Source organism: Pimephales promelas, chromosome 6, assembly GCF_988280905.1.
Source record: "Pimephales promelas chromosome 6, fPimPro1.hap1.1, whole genome shotgun sequence".
Classification (NCBI taxonomy): Eukaryota; Metazoa; Chordata; class Actinopteri; order Cypriniformes; family Leuciscidae; genus Pimephales; species Pimephales promelas.
In genome coordinates, this window is record NC_142774.1 from 19,605,001 (window position 1) to 19,630,484 (window position 25,484).

The window sequence follows — 25,484 nt, forward strand, 5'->3', positions numbered from 1 at the left end:
AAAAACCAAAGGAGAAAGACTGTTGGAAAAAGCCACAATGTTTCATCAACTTTGAGATGCAACTGGTAGGACAAAGACTTATTTTTTTTTTAATGACTACATATTTTGTGTATGTTTGAAAGGTGTTTAATGCTAGTAGTTTAGCATTTAACTTTCTAACTGCCTTACAAGCTTTTTTATTTACATTGCTGTTAAGTTGCTGTGTAAATTGTGAATATTTGACAATGGTGTTTGTACTTTTGTTGCACTTTGTAGTGACTCATATCACATATCTTTCTGTGTAGGTTATTAAGCTAACCTTCTGGAATTATCATTGAGACAAGTACAAAAGAAGATCTAGTCATTGATGAGAGATTTTCAATAAACTGCTTCTATGATGAAGAACCAGATGGTTTGAGTTATTCCATGCACCTTCAGAGTTGATTGAGGCCTTTTTCAAGTTTGGGCAGACATTGAGGCAAAGAAAAACCCTGATAACTTGACAATCAACGGTTCCTATATGTGTCATTTTTGACCCATGTGTTAAAAATTGATGTAGAAATACAAATACTGTGTTTGTTTATAAAGAAAGGAAAAATAAATATAATGATTTGTGGAAATCAAAAACAAGATGTTTAATGAATACCTAGATTAATACATTTTCTTTCAAATATTCAGCAAAGAAATTTTAATACGGGTCTTTTTAGGCCCATGTTGTGCATTAGAAGGGTAGTGACAAAAACGATTTTTATTCGAAAAGTAATAAAGGAAACATTTAAATAAGCATTTGTAATTATCTAAAATAAGTTAATTGAGGAATACCTGGAATACTGAATGATGAAATTAATTTCTTCCAATGATATATAAAATTAAATCTCAAGTTGGGTCTATTTAGAACTATAAAGTTTTTAAAGAAAGTTGTCTGAAAAAGTAGACATCCCAACTGCTTATAAAATATAATATTATTGTGAGCTTACCATAGTGAATTAGGGTAAGTGAAGAACAGAATTTTTGTTTTTTATGTACTTGATCTTAAAGATCTCCCAGAGCGGACCTTTAAAATAATGAAATGAATAATAAAACCAAAAAAAGTAAACCAGTACCATTCAAAAGTTTGAGGTCGGTAAGATTTTTTTAAACATATTTGTGTTCCCTTTCGTAGTCACTCCGAGTATACAGTACATCGGATGATGGAGAATGGGGGTTTCGCTTAGAAAGCCCGTCATCTTCAAGTATTAAAAAACGAGCCAATGGGAAGGAAATGCCATGGGTCTGCGGAATTTGCATAACTTATCAAATACCCACGTGGGTATACAACGCATTCTCACCCCAAGGCGTCACCTTTGACCATGCTTCAATATTTGACGTTTTAGGCGCCCTTTAGCGTCACTTACAAGACGCGATCCTACGGCGTCATCTAACTGACGCTAAAGGAAAGCGTCTGTTAGAGGACGCGGTTAGGTTTAGGTGTGGGGTGGGGGTAGGGTACACGCGATCCTAGGGCGTCATCTAACTGACGCTAAAGGGCGCCTAAAGCGTCAGATATTGAAGCATGTCCAAATGCTTCCCAAGGCGTCAGTTAGGTGACGCCTTGGGAGTGAGAATGGGCTGGGGTATAAAGGGAGGATGCGGACGCAAACGCAGCTATGTTTTTGCTTCGGAGCCAAGAGAATCTCTTTACTCCACAAGCCAAATCCTAAATATTTTCAGTGACTACATCTCTTCGAGACGAGCGAACTCTCTGGTGTTGCTGTGACTGGGGTATCCAGCGTGTTTCACATTGCCTGCGATCTGAGCAGTGGTCTGCTGGTCTGTGTGTCTCTCCCTGGTCACTTCAACATCCGCAGAGTTTTTTCCTCTCACTAAAAGTCTCACTAACGCGTCTTTCTAAAGACGATCTGCCCGTGTATTTCTGAGTGCGGTATTCTGATAGATTCAGCTGATGGGCGCGAGCACTGTTTGACGTGTTTGGGCTTTGATCGCGCACAGACAGCGCTCGTGGGTGTGTCACGTTCTCTCAGTCGGAACGTGACCATCGCAATGTATAACGGTCGAGACTCAGTGAGCTCCATAGAGTGAGAGTCCCCTCATCCACAACCCAATCTATTTTTCTCCACTTGAGATAATACTTCGTCTACGTACTACGTCTACGTGTTGAAGTGGAACCTCTTCGTCAACTGGTGCTCTTCTCGCCGAGAAGACCCCAGGACCTGCTCGATCAGTGTTGTGCTTTCCTTCCTGATAGACGGGTTGGAGCGAAGCATACACCTGAAGATGTATGTGGCCGCTATTGCCGCATATCACGAAGCAGTTTAAGGTAAGTCCCTGGGAAAGCACGACCTGATCGTCAGGTTCCTGAGAGGAGTGAGGAGACTGAATCCTCCTCGCCCTCCTCTTGGGACCTCTTAGTGCTCTCAAATGCCCTGCAGAGACCTTCCTTTGAGCCTCTGCAATCAGTTGAGATTAAATTCCTGTCTAGACAGCGTTCCTGGTTGCACTGGCCTCGATCAAGAGGGTGGGGGACCTGCACGCATTCTCCGTTGACGAAGCGTGCCTGGAATTTGGGCCGGCCTACTCTAACGTGATCCTGAGACCCCGGTCTGAAAATGTGCCCAAGGTTCCTACCACTCCCTTCCGGGACCAGGTGGTAAACCTGCAAACACTTCCCCTGGAGGAGGCAGACCCAGCCTTGGCACTGCTCTGTCCAGTACACGCCCTCTGTGCTTACGTAGACAGAACGCAGTGTTTCAGGACCTCAGACCAGCTCTTTGTCTGTTATGGTGGTAGCCAAAAGGGAAGGGCTCTCTCAAAGCAGAGGTTGTCTCACTTTATAGTGGACGCCATTGCTTTGGCTTACCAACACCAGCAAGGTCGACCGGGCCCCCTTGGTTCCACCCGGAGTGTGGCTTCCTCTTGGGCTCTAGCGCATGGCGCCTCGCTAGCAAACATCTGCAGAGCTGCAGGCTGGGCGACACCCAACACATTCGCCAGATTCTATATTCTCCGAATGGAGCCTGTGTCCTCTCTTGTACTCGCTCACCCGGCCAGTACTGGACTTGCTCAGGTGTCTTCGCTTGCTCGCTATTCCACTCCACGGACTGCAGCTGAGCCTTCTATTGAAGCCCTGAGTTCCTACAGCACTGTTGATGCTGGTGCCAGTGTCTAATTGCCTGGACGTCGGCTAGGTGCGTCCGTGTGATGGGTTCCTGCTAGTAACCCCCACATGTGTATTTTCCACTGTAAACCTCTCTGAGCAAGTGTCTTCCCTTGGCAAGCCACCTTGCCAACCCTGGAGTTAACATTCTAGCCACCCTACGGGTTGGTGACTCCAATGTTCCTCCATATGAAGCCCCCTTGGGCCATATGTGTATTCTTAAGTCCTCCCTACTGGTAGGCATACTGTGGCATATTTCCTCTGAGATATGCTTCCCAGTGTACCTTGGTATTCCTGTGCTAAGTAGGACTCCTCGTCCGTGCTAAGTTTTCACGACAGGGGATCAGACTTTCGCAGGGCACTGGAAGACAGCTGTGAAGAGGTGCCGTAATTACACCGGGGACCCCCATTTTCCGTCATCCTACGTAACTCGGAGTGACTACGAAAGGGAACGTCTCGGTTACGTATGTAACCCTCGTTCCCTGAATGGGGAACTGAGACGTTACGTCTCCCTGCCACTTTCGCTGTACCGCTGGGTAGACGTCTGAGTTCAGTCTCGGCTCCTCAGCGAAGACATAACTGCGTTTGCGTCCACATCCTCCCTTTATACCCACGTGGTGAGGCGGGGATACGTTATGCAAATTCCACAGACCCATGGCATTTCCTTGCCATTGGCTCGTTTTTTAATACTCGAAGATGACTTTCTAAGCGAAACCCCCATTCTCCGTCATCTGACATAACGTCTCCGTTCCCTGCTCAGGGAAAGAGACGTTTCTTTTGCTCATCAAAGCTGCATTTATTTAATCAAAAATACAGTAAAAACTATAATATTGTGAAATATTCATACATTTTTTTCTATTATTTTAATTTAAAATTGCATTTTTAAATGTATTGTAATATTTTAAAATGCAATTTATTCTTCTTTTTTTAACAGCTGTTACTCTATTCTTCACAAGTGTCACAAGATTCTTCAGAAATCATTCTAATACATTATTTATTTATATAATATATATATATATATATATTATATAATGAAAGATCAAAAGATTCAGGTGTATTATGTCGGAGTTACGGTTTCAGCCATTCCTTTGAAAATGGCTGAGGGTCGAAAGAGAAAAAATGTTTACGAAGTGTATGATAAGAAGAGAAAGGCCGCAGAATATAGAAACAAGACCAGAGTGATTTTGGCTGAATATCACACGCTGGCGTGCGCTAAAAGCACAGGTTGGGCTTCTCACTGATGCCGCAGTCGCGAAGATTCTACCAGACAGGTAAAGTTTGTCACGCTATTTGGAGAAATCCATTTAAAATCACTAGTAAAAGTTAATGCAAGCTACAATGCTAGCCCTGGCACGAGTCATGCACCGCATAGACACGGTAAACATCTCAATTTGTCTAAAGTAGCCTTTTGACCAAAATGGTAAATGGTATCACACTGAAATATTCTAAAATCTTGTGTGTTCATATTCTAAAACCTTGTGTGTTTATTATTACACAAATGCAACAAGCTACTTCTCCATATGCAACTATGTATAAAAATAACGTATTAACAATGAGAGATTTTAGGTTAAGGACCAACGTAATAGCACTGCTTATATGTTGCTATGTAACGTAATTGCGATTTGCAAAATAGTTTCCTCAGAACGTATTTCGTGTGATACAGGGTTGCATATATCATGTCTTGAGTCCTCGGTCACTCAATCGATCAGTATAATAAGTAAATAAAACACGGAAGGGCATTTGACATGTTGTCTCTTATATGAATATTTTTGAGTTAGTTTAGAATTTGCAACATAATTGTGCAAGGCGTAATAGACATTCCCTCTCGGGAGCAAGAGTGTTGTGTTTGTGCATGTGCATTTTTTTTAAAAAATTGGAGAGGGCGGGTCTTCTCTAAAATTCGGAAAGATCCTCCGCTGTACCTTTAAGTCACTTATATTATCTGTGTTTTGTATAAATATTTTCCAGTGTCGTCTTGTTTTTCACATGTTCAAATGTGCGTCTGGTACTGTCAGTTGATCATATTTTTCTGTGTCTCCAGTGGCAGGCCATCTCTTTGACAGTGATAGAGAAAGTCCAGATAGCTGCAGCTGTTCTGGGTTCACTGTTCCTGATAGCCAGTATCTCCTGGCTGGTGTGGTCCTCCCTCAGCCCCTCGGCCAAGTGGCAAAGGCAGGACCTGCTCTTCCAGATCTGTTATGCCATGTACGGCTTCATGGACCTGGTTTGCATTGGTAGGTCATTGGATGCTCAATAATTGCAGCTATCTGCCTCAGCAAAACCAATGCTGTGCTTTGTATGTGTTTGTATGTTTATTTGTCTGAGAGTACACTGTGACTAGTGGCCACCCTGGTAACCAACATCTATTGGAATCATCTGAAAGTGAACAAGACATAATATTGAATTACAAGCACACTTTCCTATACATGTGGAAATGTGCAGGCAGAACTAAGAGGATTATGTTTTTCAGGCAAGCCACAGGGAGTAATTGCTGCATTTCAGTTAATGCATTTCATGCAGTTTTTATGCATCTACTGGATAAAATTCCTTACAATAGAAATGGAAAGGCTAAAATATTGAGAACTGGAAATTGATTCTTGTATAGATGCCATTCAAAGTCAATTCAAATTCAAATCGCCATGATTGACTGGCTGTCACATTAAGAATGTACAATTTTAAATCCATCCAATATTAAGTGACTTTTTATATAACTGATATTGTGATACATATACAGTCGGCCTACAATAACCATTTCAAGCAGTAGTTTGCTACATAGGTGTCACATGATCACATGAGTTAAAGGGGTCATATCATGCTTTTTCACTTTTCGACTTTAGTTAGTGTGTACTTTGTAATGTTGCTCTTTGAGCATAAAAAAAGATCTGCAAGGTTACAAAACTCCAATATATTTTATTTAACATAATCATCTTTCCAAGAAATATAACGAATGACTCGTTTGGACCAAGCGTGCCTTACAAGCCCTGAAAAGGGAAGCCAAAACATCTCGATCGCCCCCCGGTGGCCGGTCCTAATGTAGGTCATAAACCCCCACTCCCCATGTTATTCAACAGCACGTGAGACCAACTAAACAATTAAATTACACTTCGAATATCTGATGTAATTTCAAGAGTTTTTTTTAAAAATAATTTTGTTTTTAGTTAGTTATTTGATGCGGTGGTGTGACTTCATGATTGACAGCTGTGATTGATAGGTTCTCTGAGAGAAGTAGTCACTGATGCACCAACAGACTTTATTCAGGATCTTCATAGGACTGAGGAGATTGGAGCTCTAAATGTAATTTCTAAATTTCTATAATTAATGAAAAAAAAGTGCAGGAGCGTGTTCTTGTGATTGATTCTGCGAAAGTGAGGGCCGGGCCTTGATTTCGTGGCTTTACTTCTTGCTCACTACTGCGCATGTCTGGTACCGAAATCGCTACTGCGCAGACTCAAGTTCCAAGATGTCAGCGCCATATCGGGACACTGGCGGCTTCACTTCTGACCAATGGAAGAGAGCGAAGGGGCGTCATCCATCTTTTTTTACAGTCTGGTTTGGACTACAACATATTTTTTACCGGGCTTTATGAAGTCACAGTGTTACTCATTTAAATAATCCCCACCCACGGAATATACAAAAAAGGGAATGAGGCCTGGCTGAGCTGCATTAGAGAAGACAGTGTTGTCACTATGTCAAAGAGACACTGACGTTCTAAAGGTGATGATACACTGGTAGGGTTGCAAACTGTCCCGAATTAGCCGGGATATCCTAATTGTGGGCCTAATTTATTTGTCCCATATTGGGTCCTCCCTTATCCTGATCAAATAGACTTCTATGCTGATCTAACAGCTATGACTGATACAACAGCAACAAGACACTTGAGAATGATCACAACACCGGTCATCATCCAATCACAGCCCACACTTATGCGCATCAGACCATACAAATAACAAACTCTAAATTGAGAATAGTTTATTCTTTTGGGACAAATCGTTGTTTGATTTGCAAACAGAATCCTATATTTTTATTTATTTTTTATTTAACAGTCATATATACAAACCAACATAGTGCAGTAGTGAGCAATCTTGTAAATCCATAATTCCACAAGTGACAAGAGTGATTTAAGAGTTTGATCTAAGTGTAAATGTGAGCGGGTGTGAGTGTGGGTATGTGTAAGTGTATGTGTGTGTATGCGTAAACAAAGTAACCATTTATTATTTATTACCATTGTCATTACCATCACCACCCCACTCCCCACTACCACCAATATCGTGTTGGTCGATTTTTATTTCCATCCTTCCTCCTATGTAACAATTGCCATTGTCAATCCTGTATAAAATAAAAGATGATATAATAAGATATAATAGGATAACCTTCCCCCACATCTCATCAGTCCCTATCTTTTCCTTATATGTGCAATGTGGTGCATTAAAAGAGGGAGTACAGTGCGAGAGTGTCTCAAATTGGCACGCAAACAGAATCCTTTGCTGTCTGCTTGCTCCCAGTTCGATCTGACTCGCGCTAAAGACAAATCCCTTGTACAAGAAAACATGAAATCTCCCTGATATGAAGGAATAATATGCTGATGTGATTTGCTGCCCAAGAAACATTTCTGAATATTGTTAATGTTTAAAAAAGAATAAAAAAAATCAGGATTCTTTGATGAATAGAAGGTTCAAAGTAGATTTATCCGAATTAAAAAAAAAAAGCTTTTGTATCATTATATATTTCTTTACTGTCACTTTTGATTACTTTAATGCGTACTTACTGAATAAAAGTAGGCCAGGCTATTACTTTCTTTAATTTCTTTAAAATGTAGTGTATAATGTTAAAAAAGCTTTCTATTTCAGATGCATGCTATTATTTTGAACTATGGTTTGTATGTAATGTGACTTTTGTGTGACCTTAAAATTCGTTTTAGAATTAAATTGTACATAAATAGGCGTTTATGTCTGAGAACCTTTTAAACATACAAACCTGAAATTACATATACTGTGTGATACAGTACATATTTTTATTGTCCCATATTTTTCTGTAAAGAACCACGATTGTCCCGCATTTTTGGCAACCCTACACAGGGCAACTTTTTGAGCAAAGTTGCTGGGCAATCTTGCCGATAGATTGTTGCTTGGGCACTTTCCAATTGAAAATGGGCAATACATTTCTATCTGGATAATTTAGATCGGTTGTGGGCCCTGTGTCTCATCTGGTTGCCCATTGACAGCAACATTGCCCAGCAACATCCCCTTTAGAGTGATGATACACTAGGCAACTTTTTTGAGCAATGTTGCCAAACAATGTTGCTTGGGAACTTGCATTGAGAATGGGCAATACATTTCTATCTGGATACTTTAGATCAGTCGTAGGCCTTGTGTCTCACTGTCTAACCGTGTATTGCCCGTTGACAGCAACATTGCCCATCAACATTGCTCAAAAAGTTGTCCTAATATAACCTTAGAGTGGTTAATTTATTTTAAACACAGTTCATGAAAATCGTAATACCAACGTTTATCTTTGTGCTGCACAGTTTATGGAGAACAGCTTCCAGAACCTACGAGAGAACAATTCAGGCTACACACAAAACCTTCCCCTGGGGGCAGTTCCCACTTTGTTTGTTTGTGGATCACAACTTGTGTCTATTTCTAGTTGTGTTTTTTTATATTAACAGTTCCAATTATAAGTTTTATGTTGTTGCTACAACAATGTAAACAAAGAGCAAAGCTTTACATCCACTTGCCTGCTAGCCAACATTAGTGTTGATATAATGTCTACTGTAGCTTTTGTAAGCTCTCGCTTTTGTAAGATGGTTTTGTTATCGATTACTGTTTGTATTACCATTGTTTTCGGGCTCATCGAGTTCTAGCCAGACTTGGGTGAGAGGTGCTATAATAATGTAAAATATGTAAAATATATATATATATATATATATATATATATATATATTATATATATATATATATATATTATATATATATATATATATATATATTAAAAAAAATCATGAAATCATAATTTAGTACACCCCAAAAACAAAATCAGGACATCATAAAAGGGCATAATAGGACCCCTTTAAATCAGTGAACAGTTGAATTAAGATGTTGGAGAGTTTACTTGATTGTCATTCACAATGCTTTATGTTAGTGGATGGTTGATGGTGAGTGCTTTTGTCCAAATTTGTTTGTTGTGATTTTCTGATTGGGAGCTGAACATTTAAAACTGAACTTTAAAAACGTCCGAGTTAAGCCGCCTTTCCACTGCACACGACAAACGACTGCCGTCAGACCGGAAGTCATTCATTTCTAATGGAGAGCGTATGCGGAAAATTCGGATCAGATTTGAGCTTTGGATCCGTTGAAATATTTGAACTTCTGTGACTAGACCGTAGGTGTTTCTCAATGTCAAGGATACTTCCTTGGCAGGACGGGTCCTTCCAAGTCATTTCCTTCAGAGGCTAGGCAAGGGTCCTCTTTAGCATTCGGAGAACATGTAAATGGAACAGGCTAGCAAGTGCACGTCATTGCGTCATCGCAAAAATCATAGTGCTGGTGTACTGCACTGTTTAAATACACTTGACAGTCGTTATTTTTTTCTTGTCAGTCCTCATAGAAATAAATAAATAAAGTATAAGGGATAATGTATAACCAGGCAGTTGTTTTAGTGAACACAACCCCGCAAACTCTAAAGCAGAGGGGTCTTGATCAGCCTGAAGGGGTTATTCGCAACCGCCTCGCTATTTTCCCAGTTATAACATACCTACCAAATAAATCAATAATTTAACACTAAATGTTTATTTAAAAACAAGTTTATTCTTTCAAAAACGATTATTACCGGAGTGAACAGAACTACCTCCATAGCAACATAATCTAGCTGTTAAAACATGCAATTGTAAAATATGTGACCAACAAAAAAGGCTATAACGTTATATAAAAATTAAAAAGTTATAATCACTAGTAAAAGGGAACAGCTTTAAATCCCCTCAGCAAATTTGAGCCGATATGTTAAATAGTTTAACAAACATTAAATAAATGGCTAAACTGAAATAATACTTTCTTACATTTGAAAGCATATTGCCGTTATCACTCCGACTCCGCTAACGATCGACATTTTTTAGTTTTTGAACAAGACAGCAAAGCTGCGCATAGGATTGTGGGTGATTTAAGAGCGCGAAGGCTACACATATGCATCCTTTCCTGTGTATGGGATATTTTCCGAACGAAGGACTCAGTCCTTGGTTGAAATTCTGAGGATCCTTCCTTGACATTGAGAAACGCCTCGTATGCTACCGGCCAACCGGAAGTGATGTATTCTAATAAAAACTATGAGCGCGAGGCTAGAATTACCAATATTTTAACTCTTTAATGTTTAAACGCTCTTTCTGTAAAATATTGGTTATAATTAACTATAGCAGAAAAAAATATTTTATAATAATTAAATCAATATTTATATTTATTAGCTCTATATATGTTTTTTAATGGAGATGTATTGAGGGTCATTTGTTTTGTGTAGATATATTCATGCATGCATTACATTAATTAAAATCATTAATTTTACCATTGTGAATATCCGAGGGTAACGGTTGCTTCACGACCAATTTAAAAGTTCCGTGCGACTGACACTAGGGAGCGAAATGTATGGAGCGAAGTATGTGCCTAAACCTCACACACAAACAAAACGTGTTTTACTCACACCCAATGATTCACAAACAAACTCAGTGTGGTTTGTAAATACAAAACATCACTCACAAACTAATGCATATTGTTCTGCAAATAAAAAACGTACCTATCAAACAAATACAGTATGTTTTACATATACATAGAAACGTATTTCTTCAATGACCAAAATATCCTGCAAGTACAAACTAAAATCTTTGAAAGTACAAAACAAAATTCTACACGTACAAAACAAAATTCTACAAGTACAAAGCAAAATTCTACAAGTACAAAGCAAAATTCTACAAGTACAAAACAAAATTCTACAAGTACAAAACAGAATTCTACAAGTACGAAAAACTGTCACGTGACTTTTGGCACTATTTTTCCGCGTCCAGGCAGAATCAGATTTTCTCACAAATACAGTGGAACAACTTCCTCTTCTAGAACAGTAGATGGCGCTAAGATAAGGGATCAATTTGCTCGCCTTTGCCCATGGGAAAATGAGCGGTGAACAGGTGTGTTTCTGTCCAACTTTATCTATAATTAACCTTATTGAGGTTTTGGAAAATGTTTATTATATAGACAGAAATGCACATTAGCACTTAGTAGTAACGTACTCCACTCTAGGATAAGGGAATCTATAAGCTGAAAGCTGCCATCATGTTGCTTTTACTTTTTGTAAAAATGTTTCATTTACTGAATGACTCTATTTCTTTCGTTCTCCGTAAATTAATGAGAATTAATTTCATTTAATTGAAAGGGTCCCACTTATTCATTAATTTAGTTGGAATTCAGTCAGCGTAACTGTTAATGTAATAAAATAATGAATGAACAAAACAATATAGGCCTACAGTTGTTTCTTCCTTGTGATGTATTGTCCAAATTATTATTTTGGACAGACAAATGAAACCCTCCTTTCAATTAAATTAAATGGTCTCATTAATGTATGGAGAACGAAAGTAATAGATTCGTTCAGTGAACATAATCACTAATTTAGTCATTTCACACGCGTCTTATGTAGAGATTAATAATATTATTTTTTAAAGCAACATATGACATATATTTCAGCCTAGATTCCCCTAGAGAGAGTGAAGTGCTAATAGCGGTAATATGGATTTTTGTCAAGAAATAATTAACATTTTGCAAAAGAAAACCTCAATAAGGTCAATTATATAAAGTAATACAGAAACACACCGTTCACCGCTCACTTTCCTCAGCTGTAGTAGGCAGTGTTGGGAAAACGTATTTCGTTACAGAATAAATGCCCCAAAATGTCATTTGTAACGTATTCCATTACATTAGCTACTCAATCTGAGGGATTACATCCGCATTGAATTGCCTTTTAGAAGTGTAAGAATTGTGGCCATCTAATTCTGTTTACTAAACTGGGCTATTCTGGTGGGTGCGGTGATGCGGTGGTGACGCGTGTAACATGTAGGGTGGCACTGCCAATAAAGCACCTTAAAGCTGTCACAAAGAACCGGCAAAAGATTATGAATAGGCTATGTAAAATATAGCAAGAAGATATTTTAATTGTTTATTAATAAACAAGTGTATCTTTGTCAGTGTGTCGGCTGAAAACATGAAGTTGACAATGCTGACTCGCGATCTTCGCCGTGAACGCGCCAGGATTAATAATCTAGCCTAAATGACTAAAGTAGTGATTATGTATACACTGAACGAATCTATTACTTTCGTTTCGTTCTTAATAATGAAAACATTTAATTTAATTGAAAGGAGGGTTTCATTTGTCTGTCCAAAATAATAATTTGGACAATACATCACAGGGAAGAAACAACTGTATATTGTTTGATTTGTTCATTCATTATTTTATTACATTAACAGTTACGCTGACTGAATTCCAACAAAATTAATGAATAAGTGGGACCCTTTCAATTAAATGAAATGTTCTCATTAATTTATGGAGAACGAAAGAAATAGAGTCATTCAGTAAATGAAACATTTTTACAAAAAGTAAAAGCAACATGATGGCAGCTTTCAGCTTATAGATTCCCTTATCCTAGAGTGGAGTACGTTACTACTAAGTGCTAATGTGGATTTCTGTCTATATAATAAACATTTTCCAAAACCTCAATAAGGTTAATTATAGATAAAGTTGGACAGAAACACACCTGTTCACCGCTCATTTTCCCATGGGCAAAGGCGAGCAAATTGATCCCTTATCTTAGCGCCATCTACTGTTCTAGAAGAGGAAGTTGTTCCACTGTATTTGTGAGAAAATCTGATTCTGCCTGGACGCGAAAAAATAGTGCCAAAAGTCACGTGACAGTTTTTCGTACTTGTAGAATTCTGTTTTGTAGTTGTAGAATTCTGTTTTGTACTTGTAGAATTTTGTTTTGTACTTGTAGAATTTTGCTTTGTACTTGTAGAATTTTGCTTTGTACTTGTAGAATTTTGCTTTGTACTTGTAGAATTTTGTTTTGTACGTGTAGAATTTTGTTTTGTACTTTCAAAGATTTTAGTTTGTACTTGCAGGATATTTTGGTCATTGAAGAAATACGTTTCTATGTATATGTAAAACATACTGTATTTGTTTGATAGGTACGTTTTTTATTTGCAGAACAATATGCATTAGTTTGTGAGTGATGTTTTGTATTTACAAACCACACTGAGTTTGTTTGTGAATCATTGGGTGTGAGTAAAACACGTTTTGTTTGTGTGTGAGGTTTAGGCACATACTTCGCTCCATAGAAATGCTACAATCATATGCGAAAGTCGTGTGCAGTGGAAAGGCGGCTTTAGGGCTTTAACAGAAACATACCATAGATTAATAGTCGGCAATCAACACGCAATCATTAAAAATCTATTTCTCTGTTGAGAAAAATAATGGAATTTTTACTTCCATGACCCCAGTTGCTCTCTGTTCCAAATGGTATACTTTCATTATTACTTGCCTTCTTTGTAATGACCCTTCAACTTGATTCCTCTTTCACAGCATACAGATAATTATCAGGTAAAGGAAGTCATTTTGCAGTTTGTTTGCAATTTATGTGATTTTGCCATTAATTCAAAAATGCTCAATTGTTCTCATGCGCCCAAGGACTATCAGCGGAAATAGAATTATAAAGGGTCGATATTCGATGCAAAAGTACACTTTCCAAAACAATCTTTACAGTTAAAAGCATTACTTTTACTCCTATGTTAACTATTCAAAATGAAGGTTGAGTGATATATAGATTTACGCAGTGTTCTAAACGCATTGCCTACAAAGCCCTCTCACTTCAAGAGCTCTGCCCTCTGTGCTCACTTCTGATTTACCCTATGTGTAGATAGTCATATGTATGTAAATTGGAAGTGAATAGACCAAATATTTAGGACTTTCTGTGATATGTAATGCGTTGTCACACTGGTATAAAGTATTACAGGGAAGGACATGCTGAGTTTGATCTCTTGAGGAAAGGCAAGACGATGGGATAATCTAATCAGGCCAGCTTAAGGAGTGATCCTTCTAATGCTTCGCTATGAGAGAAAATACACATTGCTCCCTCATGATCCGCATACAACTGAGGCAGTAAATAACATGCACACACATCGTATCAGTCTTTTTGTCTCTCAGAGGAAATGTGTTCCTAATTAAATGATCAATTAATGATCTTCTTTTTTTTCAATTAAGCATCAGCTGAAGAACATTGTTGTAACAAAACCGTTTTGGGGGGTTAAAAGTTTAAAAAAAAGTTTTTTTAATATTCTCTTACCCCATTTTTGTCCATTCATTACGTTATCAACCTTTGTAATCAAGATTTAAAAAGTATAAAGATATCATGAAAATCCATATGAATCAAGCGAATCAGTCTCTGTCCTCTAGATTTGGTAATGGATTCAAGCGAATCAAAGTCTTTGAACTGCCTGCAAAATTTCACAGAGCAATGGTAAATGTGACTGCACCTGAACTGGCAATAGTATTGAGAAATGCCTGTAACCACTGCAAAAGATAACAAAAAAATCAAGACTTTGCATTGCTACTTAAGAATTTCATTTTTATTTCTAACCTATTTCAAATAATTCCTTATTGTTTAATTTTCTTAGATATGCAGCCAAAAAATTATCTGGTTCCACCCATTTTTTACTTCAATCATCTCTATTTACTCAAAACCCCTATTTTCTGCTATTTCCAAGTGTGTGTCGATGACATGACAGATACCAGTAACTAGGGAAATGTTCACACTATTGCAGTATAAACGGCAGTTAGTCACATTTTAGAGTGCTAAATATATTCTATAGCAAAACAACTGTACCTTAAATTATCAGGACTTGCACTTAAAATTGACTATTTTGGTTAACCTGTATATGGAATCACATTGGAAAACTCATTTCACAGTGATATTCACTGCACACACAGTTGGCATGTGTATTTTGTGTATTCCTGAGAGGTTCAGATAACTCACAGAGATGGAGTTATGAGCCCTTCCAATCACTGTCTTCCATCAAAGCCTTTATCAGTTTTGTGGTCTGGGTCTTTCCCGAATGCTTTGCTCCACACTAAACAATTCAGCGCCACAGTAGAATAATGGATGAATTTGTGCCTCTGTTGGGCTCGTTTATGAAATAAAGTAATGTTAACTGTAATGACTTTTTAGCGTTATGAAAGTCACCATTTTTATATATTTATTTTCATCACTGATACAGGCATTATTTAAAACTTTTGCAAGAAAAGAAAAGAGCATTTCTCAAAGCTGAGAAAAATGTGTTTTTGATCAAGAATGATGATCAAACCATAGATAGAGTATCGAGTCCATTAACAGTCCCAAAGGGCCGTCACGAGCTTAACAAACATGTTTCCCAGAAATCCTATAGAATTCAACTAATCAGATGACAACTTCGAAAATCCTAACGTTTTCAGTTAGTTTCCAGTTAAATGTGATGTATGCATTAGACATTCAGCCAGCGGTTCGTAAGCGTGACGTCTGAGGCTGAGACTAATGGCGGGGAAAAGAGTTAAATTCAATAACATGTTTTGTTTAAATGGTGAAAGTGTCTATAAACATAGCATAGTTATAGTAAAGGTGCAGTCAATTGTGTTTGGAGAATTGTCGAGAAATGGAGAAATCCAGTCATTTCAGTAGGAATCAATGCGATCAGGATTTACATGTGGGGACAAGATTTTCCTGTGCAGATTTAATTTCGGGTTTCATGCAAATTCGCCCCATTGACCAACGGAAAACTGCTTGGTTTGAAAGTGACTTCTGTATGAACTGTCACTACACTACTAAAACAGATAATAAGCCAATTTTCATCAATTTCCTCTAACGTGACCGCACCTATGTCTGTTTCAAAACAAAATGTGTATGAACTATATTCAGCACTGACAATTGCATTCTGCCATTTGAATAAATGCACAGGTATTGGACAAAGTACCTACGATATACAGTAGTAGTTTGATAAATGAGGTTTAGACAGCTCTCTATGCTGATTTAAGTGCAGATTGGGTATTAGTCATATGGGATTTACAGCAAAAGTGTCAACAACTGCAGCCCTCTCCTTAACATCCACAAATGACAGATGCAACATAAAATATCTGCCACCTAGTGCGTGCAGTCTAAATGGGCATTGCAGTGCTGCAGAAGCTGGAGTGGAATGGCTGTTTCACCTCTCCAGTGGCTCAGAGGGAATAATGAGGTTTTCTCAGAGCAGTGCTATATTGGGCAATCGCGACTGCAAGAAAAAAGAAAGAGGGTGAATGGGATGGAGCTGAACAATGGTGATGTCGAGATTGTTTTAGTGGCTCATCCGTGTGTGCGTGTGCATGCTGTAGATTAATGGCAGAGTTCCTCAAGAGTTTCTCTCTGTGATGTATTGCTCAGCAGCCAGACTGGGAGGGAGACGGAACAAGAGTCCATTCTGTCTGATTAGGTGGAGAGAATGGAGATAATGCCTAAAGGTGATCGTTTTATTAAAACAATATCATTGAGAATAGAATTGGCCTTTTATTATTTCCCCTTTTGACAGAAAAGGGGTATCAGGTCTTCTGAGAGTTTTACATAAAAATTGAGATGGGGACTCGAGTCTGAGACCCGGACTCATGTCACACTTAAGTCGCACAAACAGCTGACTTCAGACTTGACTTGAGACTCGACACAAAAGAAAACAGATTCGAGCTTCGAGACTCGTCAACAACCTGTTTTTTAATGGCGCATATATACATATCCTAGAGTTAGGTCCAAGTCCAAGTCCTTAACAATCGAGTCCAAGTCCAAAGAGGGCCGAGTCGGACTTGAGTCCGAGTCTTTAACATCTGAGTCCGAGTCGAGTCCCTCACTTGTCACCAGTGCGAAAAGATGGATCTCACTGTCACTGCTAACATTAGTAAGGAGTCAAATATGCAGAAGATGCTGGAAAAGCAAAGAATGTGCAGGAGCTGGAGGATTTTTCCTCATGAACAACCATTACAAACAAAAAAAACCCCCCAAAAAACAAAAAAAAAACAGTTGTGGATCATTCAGGTAATAACCACACAATATTAAAATCAAGTAATTTGTCTTGTATTTTGTCTTGTGGACTAGGCCATTAATCATCTGTTATGTGAAAAAGCTTTTTCAGTGCAGTATTGAATAGAAACAATGTTTTTATGATCCTTCCTATTAATAAAAAATAAAAGAAAAAATACATTTTGGAGATTCTGAAAGGTCTATGTAAACTTATGACTAAAGTGTAAATGTAACAAAAATCATACAGTTATTAGTGGCCAAAATGTTGCTATGTTTATCACGTTCTCATGTTGCATTTCATGACTCACAGGACTAGACTTTTGAGGATTCACTCCCACATTTAAATGCATTTATGACTGTTTTTGATTTACATTTTGAACGTAACCACTGGTGCTGTAGAAGCACGAAAAACAAAATTATTATTTAGAATGTCAATTGCGCTCCCTTTAAAGGCATCACTTACCGCGCTCTGCACTCTCCCTAAAACTCTCATCATAAACACTGAAGTTATCCGCACTGCACAATGAATATCTCATTTATATTGCGTCTAGACTTTGTTTGAGGGGATTTTCAAAAGAATAAAGCTCGTGCTGATTCTGAACATACATTTTAAGCGAATTCTCTGCATGTTGACTCTAAAATGCCTCTGATTTGCTCACTGCGTTCATGCGCTTAATATACATGTCTGTGATTGGCTCCAATGCTCAACGCGAACACAACACAAGTAGTTTCTTTTCGTTTTTGAATAATGTGTCCTCCAGTGCCCGGACTCGACTGGACTCGGACATTTTTCCGAGTCTAAAATGTCCGAGTCTGTGCCAAGTCGGAGTACAAATTCATCCGAGTGCGTGACAAGTCCGAGTTCATTCAAAATTGGACTCTAGTCAGTTCGAGTACCGCAACTCTAACATATACGTTGGGGAAGCGTATGATGAGCTGCAGGCTGTGTCCCCTGCCCTGCCCTTTGCCATACTGTGCAACGTGCATGCGCTATGCCTATGTGCGCGCAGCTCGCACTCAGATATCAGAAAAATGGTTAACACTTTATTTGAAGGGGTGTGCATAAGACTGACATGACACTGTCATAAACATGACATAACACCTGTCATGAACATGAAGGAGTCTTTATGAATGTTTATGACTGTTGTCATTAAAGCCACACTGCGGAACTTTTTGGCCACTAGATGGTGCTCGACATGTAATTTTCACGTCCAACGAGGCCACAAGCTCCGCAGCACTGTCGCAAATTAAAGTCAACAAACAGTCAACCGGTCAGCCTCCCGTGTCTTTAGATTGTGTGTGCTTGTGCTTTTACTGTCTATGGTGCTTGCAGTGTATGAGGCGGGCCGGGCAGCCTTGCCGCGCTTGATTCCCTTATAGCAGTCGGCTGAGAGAGCGAGCGGGGTGATCCCCGTGGGGATTATCATGTCTGTGAGTGAATGTGGGCGCGGGACAGCACGGACACATTCACTGCACTGAAAACACCGTCGGCCAGAGCTGACTGTAACGTTATGTGTGTTGGTTTATTTTTACAGAAACCGTGGGACGTGGTGTGTAATGTTAGTGTTTGTGCGTACTACTGAGTCGCGGGCACGTTCACGTTGACAAGAGCCGATTTTATTAGTGCGAGCCCTGCACTGAGACGGGCTGTGTTAGTAGAAATGAACACTGGGCTGTGGGCATTTTATTACACTCATAACACCATCGGCTGTGGCCGGAATACTAGAAAATACTACACTGCTTATATGAATTTATGTGGGTTACCTTAGAAACGGCATTTGTGTGCAGGCAAGCGTCCGCATCGGTCGAGCACCCCTCCTCCTTTAGCTCACGCCAGCGAGCGAAGCGAAAGCTGGACCATTGTGTTAATCCTAGTCCTGGCTTTTAATTTGTCACTCTCCCCATTTCTTTTTTAGTTTCCTCTGATAAAACCGTTGCCTTCTTCCTTGTAGCTGTTGTTCGGCATGACGAAAACATACGGACGGCAATCAAACGCGAGTTGAGCACTAACGTTAGATTCTGAGAAAGTTGTGGGTGGTGGGGGAAGTGACGTATGCCGTAAAGCGGTCGAATTTTGTAGTTCTTTTTGTGCTCGGGTTCCTACCCGAAACTCGAAGTTACAAAGTGCAAGTAAAAGTGATACAGACACCTTCAGGAGACGGCAGACGCATCATTCAACCTATTGTAAGTCGATCTACCATCTCAATGGGTTTTGGTAATATATTATAAAGGTTGAAGAGTTCCACGGTGTGGCTTTAAGTGTCATTCGGTAAATTATGACACTTTTAATGCAAAGTTGACATTGTTTAAATTGTCTTTGTTATGACAACTTGACATTAACAAAGACAAAAATGTCTTGATTATGACAACTTGACATTAACAAAGACAGAAAATGTCTTGATTATGACAACTTGACATTAACAAAGACAGAAAATGTCTTGATTATGACAACTTGATGATGGTGATATACTTTTATTTGCGTTACAAGCATATAACTTGACATTAACCAAGAAATCATAACCTGTCAACCTGACATCTTTATAAGTCCAATGTGTTCCACTTTACTTGAGGTAAAGGGACATATTAATGACACTGTTGTTAAAGCATTTGACAGTGTAATAACCCTTAATGACATCTTTATATCTAGTACAATGTGTTCCACTTTACTTGAGGACAAGTAAAATATTCATGACAGAGTTATGGTGTCATGACGGCCAAAGTCAAAACCAACCACATATGACAGGGTAATGTAATGTTAACGCAAAGCTAAATAACTTCTTTAAGTTTGACAATTAGACCTGTTGATTTCTAATTATTAATGTCAAGTTGTCATAACAAATACATTTCTGTCTGTGTTAATGTCAAGTTGTCATATCAAAGACATTTATTTCTTGGTTAATGTCAAGTTATCAAGGCATTTTTGTCTTGGTTAATGTCAAGTTGTCATAACAAAGACATTTTAAACAATGTCAACTTTGCATTAGAAGTGTCATAATTTACCGAATGACACTTAATGACAAAAGTCATAAACATTCATAAAGACTCCTTCATGTTCATGACAGGTGTTATGTCATGTTTATGACGTGATGTCAGTCATGCACACCCCTTCAAATAAAGTGTTACCGAAAAATGCATTAACGATGGCGACACGAAGTCCTCCCGGAGTTGTGCCTTTTGCCATTAGTTTTGGTTTTAATAACTTTCCAAAAAGTGAACAGTGAACAGCTACATGCAAGATAAATGATGCCGGATCCACAACATCGAACTTCTTTAGGCACCTCAAAACCCACCCAGATAGGTCAGTCACTTGCTAATGTGAAAGGGATGTTAATTATAGTATATATCGTCACAAGTACAGTAACAAGCTAACCATCACAAAGTGTTGTATCCATATAATGTGACAGACTTAGGTTAATATTTCACCAGGTCAGAGGGCTAGAGGGATGTGAAGAGGCAGAAGATTAGACTATACGATGTCGCAACACATTCACGGCAGTTTGTGGAATAGTCAAAAAATTTAAATCTATTGATTTTTGTACATGGGCACGTGTCTCTTACTGTGTCTCTCAGCAGGGGGACAGATCCGTTGGCAAAAGAGACTTGAGACTTGACTTGGACTCGTAGCAAAAGACTTGATACTTCAGTTGTACTTGCCCCTCAAAGACTTGAGACTTGATTTGGACTTCATCTGTGAACAATGCATCACACAACGTTTATATTTATTCATTTAGCTTATACCTTTATTCAAATTTTGGGCTGTGGTGGCAAACAATTTTATATTACTGCATGAGAGACAAACATATACCGATTGTCTTTAAAGATTATTTATACCCTTGCAAGGAAAGGTCAACAGTCAAACAGTCATTACAGAGTGGTTGCAGAGTATGCCAATGAGAGGAGGCCATCCTTCCTTCTTTATAGTCCCATGGTCATTTCTCTTGGCCAAATTAATTATACCTTAGCCATAACTAACACTTTGTTAGATTTGCTTATGTGCTACCAGCCTCTGTCTCGTTCGTATATTAGTCACACATTAGTGCACATATACAAAATCATTTGCACCTATACAAAAGTCATGCACAAACATGTATAAGGGTTAATATCAGTTCTTATTCTATCAATGTGGCAGAGAATCATGAGACATGTGCAATCCTCGAGCATTTTACTACCTTGAACTTATTATCATCATTTTTTCAATGAATATAAGAAAATGATTCTATGAATATAAGAAAATGCAAACTTATAGAACATATTAAATTTCTTCCACAGGGTTTATATAATCTTTTGGATAACTGTTGATGCTTTCAGCTTCTAATAAAACTGTACCATCATCTCTGTATTTTTTAACTTGAAATGTATTTCAAAGAACTCTGCATATTTTTCCTCATAAAAAAAAAATAATAATTTAAAGTCCATGGATTATACATAAAGTCAATGTATTATGTCAATATGGCTTATTTGTATGGGGTTACAAATAAGCCATAACCCATAACATACATGATACATCATAAGCAACGACAGTGAAACAAACAAATATGTGATTTACACATTATATATTTGTGTGATAATTGATGTACACATATCATATCATATGATACATGATATGTGTACATGATATACATAAATGCAACATTGTAAATATCACTATGATTCTAATCTGGTCACTACGTTTCATAAAGTTTGATATTTGATTTAAAATTGATCAAATAATTGTTTTGCCATTTTGAGTGTTTATATGTATTATGTTGCCACTTTTACATGAAAATTATTAAAATTTTAATTTAAATGTAAACTTTTAAATATAATTTTGTGTTCAGTGAGTGGAATACAATGATTATTTTTATTATATTTTTATTTAGTTTTATTTCTTACGTGTTAATATGTTCAATCTACTTTGCTGTTTGGTTGAACCTCCCCCGAATCATCTCCAGCAGTAGCAGCCTTCGAAGCACCACTAACTTTCCCTCATAAGCTGATATTAGTATTTAAACATTCTCTATGATAAATGTTTGTTAGTAGCAGCAAAAAGAGATGATTTCTCTCTATGGCTCTGGAAAAACCAAACTCTGGTCAGGCCAATCACACAAAGTATAGAGTTGGTAAGCAGGCTTAACACAATGACAGCAGAGTTGTGACGGTTCTGTGCCGTGATTTCCATAGTTGATTTCCCTGATACTTGAAAACAAACAAGATGCTGTTGGCGAACAGTGGTCTTTAAAATCAGCTTTTGCCGTGACTCTAGAGGACTTGGAGTTAAGAGAACGTCACTTGAGTCATTCTTAAAAAAGGAAGATGTGTTCGGGGTTGACGGCCAGATACGGCAAAAGTTTAATAAATCAATTAAGTTAGCTCCGCCCAGGGGCGTCACTAGGCCCTTTTTAGGGGGGCTTCAGTCTTGATTCAGTCTTGTTTTAATCAGATTCACCGCGTTCTTCATGTTAAATCCGCAGTGGCGCCGAGCAGAGAGCGTGTCAAAAAGAGAGGAAATTGTGTGTGCGTGTGTGTGTGTGTGTGTGTGTGTGTGTGTGTGTGTGTGTGTGTGCGTGCGTGTTCGTTCATCTGAGCCCATTGGTCTGTCACCGCTCGTCAATGTCAGAATATTTGAGATGACCAATCAAATCAAAGTAGGCAGGCTTTACATTCACAGACACTGAGCGCGAATTTAAGCAGCACGACTTCACGCTTCAGTGCACGGGCAAGTGTGAGATTAGATGTACTGTAAGTAGCTAAAAACTTATAGTTACTTATAACGTTATATTTGACAGTTTTTTGAGGTCATAAATGTTAAAGTCCCCGTGAACCGGAAGTTGCAAACGATTTTTCTCCAGTGCTGTGATGTATTTCCAAGTGAAACGGAATATTGAACAGAGGGCAGGGTTTTTACTCTAGCGCTCCTCCTCTCCATCTCTCGCTCATAGCAAACTAGCGGTTTGAGGGGAGTGTTTAAGCGTTTCCCCACCCAAGCTGTGAAACCTACGTCATCAGAAAAAGAAACCATTCCAGACCGGAAGTAACTTTTCAGATTTTGATTAAAGATTACCAAAGTAAAACATTTTTTTAATATATATTTACTTACACTGATTAATTGTTCACCACAAGACTAGTAATATGCACTAACAAAGTAAATAGGTTCAATTTTGATTTCACGGGGACTTTAAACCAATGACAAAAAATAATCAGGAAAACTACTATAGCTTTGTCTAATTTCGCCCTTTTGACCTGAAATTAGGCATGTAACGTCAGCCATTCGTTTACGGTCATTGTGAGGGGACAAGAAACATTAACAAAGCTGTTTTTATCATGTTAGGTACAGGATTAATAATGAATGTGTACATATTGAAAATATAATACAAATTGTAGCCTTTAGTAGAAAAAAAAAGCTCAGCTTTAGGAGGGGAAGAGAAAGGGCACGATGAGGAGACTAAACAAAAAAGGATGATGGAGATGAAGAGAGAGCAGGTATTGACAAATAGTCTACTGACATAGTTTTAAAGCTATTTCTTATCCTTTTTTGGTCTTCAAACGTCTTGAAATGCACATAACAGAGATGAAAAAATTTAACCCCCAAACCTCCACCTCAAATGTAGGACCTCTTTGATTATAAAGCCCTGTCTACTAGGTATCAGAATCAGAAAGAGCTTTATCCCATGGTGGATAAGCCCATTTTGGTGCTGATGCTTCCAGTGAACATATACATGTGATAAGGCATAAGATCAATAATGAATGTGTAGCCTTTAATGTGAATTAATTTTATAAACTTAGTTACCTTTCCTAGTAGTTTTCAGTAAATGAACACGTCTGAGAAAATGATTCATAGGCAAAATCAACCAGTTGACCCTATGTTTACTTTCTTCACTGTCAGACAAAAATGAAAAGCCTATTATCAGTCAAAGCTCAACTTTAGGAGGGGAAGAGACAGGGCAAGAGAAAAACAAAGAGAAAAAGAGTGTGATGCTGATGAGGAGAGAAAAATAATCAGCTGCCCACTGACATGGTTTTATCCCAAAAAAATTGCCTTCAAAACATCTTAAAATGGACATAATAGTTCAGAGAATTAAAAATTTTCTCGGGGAAACCCCGAACCCCCCTAACTAACACAACTCAAATTCAGGACTACAGTGATTATAAAACCCTGCAATTGCATGGTAATGAAAGTGAGCATTAGACCTTAAATTAAACTTTTACCTTGTTTTTTTATTTGTTAATTTTTTTTTTTATCATACCCTCATTGGGGGCTTAGCCCCCCTAAAAGGAAAATCCTAGAATCGCCCCTGGCCCCGCCGGTGGGAAAACGCATGGGACTAAACTCAGCCACAGCCGTTCGTTGCTTTGGTTGGTTGTATTGCTATCCTATTGTGTGCAGAGGGATATAGAGGATCACAGTCCCACCCACAGCCGGTGCCGGAAATAAAAATTCAATACAATTTCTGCATTGACAGGTGGGATATAAGCCATTAAAACGTAACCTAAAATGGTAGACTTATAACCAGCTACGGCTGTACTACGTGATTGTATGCTCATTTATAAAATGGTTAGTTCGAATCCTTGATTCTGATTGGTCAAGAGCTGTGCTTTATTCACGATAAAACACGGCTATGACCGCTTCACCCAACGGTTCTATTGATCGCTGCACGGCACTGCGGTTCTATGTTGTTTTTTATTTGAGCTTTCATTCATTTTACACATTGGAACGTTGTTGCTGTTCACGCTCAGGGACTATTTTTTCTAGCGGAAGGAAGGCTTTTAGTGATTTTACTTCAAGAAAGTTGCACTTATACATTGTTTTTATTGTGTGGCAACCGTTTTATAAAAGCAATAAGGTACTCGAGGCAAGTGCTGTATCGTGAATAAGTAACGGCTGAAGGGCGTTATTTAAGATAAATCCCTTTTATTCGAGATGTATTGGATAAGTACTTCATTACCCACAATCCTGAACAATCCCACAGTGATGCATCTGATTGGTGGAAGTCATGTAACGTGTCTGAAACCCCGCGAAGGCACGTGAAGACCTGAACATTGTGTAATGATGTAGGGTCACGTTCATTGGTCGCACCTCAGAGACGCCCCCGCACCATTGGATGTGCAGCCTATGAGCGAGCCAGATGCTCAATGTTTTAGCATGTGGAGCTGCAAATGCATTTTACATAAGCTTCAGTAAATTGAGGAAAAGGAGTTTCCCTGCACATTCACTTTATTAAATTCACTGGAGGAAAAAGTTCACGTGGCCGTCGTCAGATTTGGAAGTCGCTTAAAAGG

At 38.4% G+C, this 25,484-nt stretch overlaps 1 protein-coding gene across 1 annotated transcript in view; it reads left to right on the forward strand.

Moving 5' to 3' along the window:
* The window catches only part of marchf4a (membrane-associated ring finger (C3HC4) 4a), a 128,306-nt gene that overhangs the window by 95,316 nt on the left and 7,506 nt on the right, over positions 1 to 25,484 (forward strand). The window contains exon 3 of the mRNA XM_089132238.1: positions 5,175 to 5,367. Within this exon, the coding sequence (XP_088988364.1) occupies positions 5,175 to 5,367 (193 nt within the window). The remainder of the gene's footprint in view (positions 1 to 5,174; positions 5,368 to 25,484) is intronic.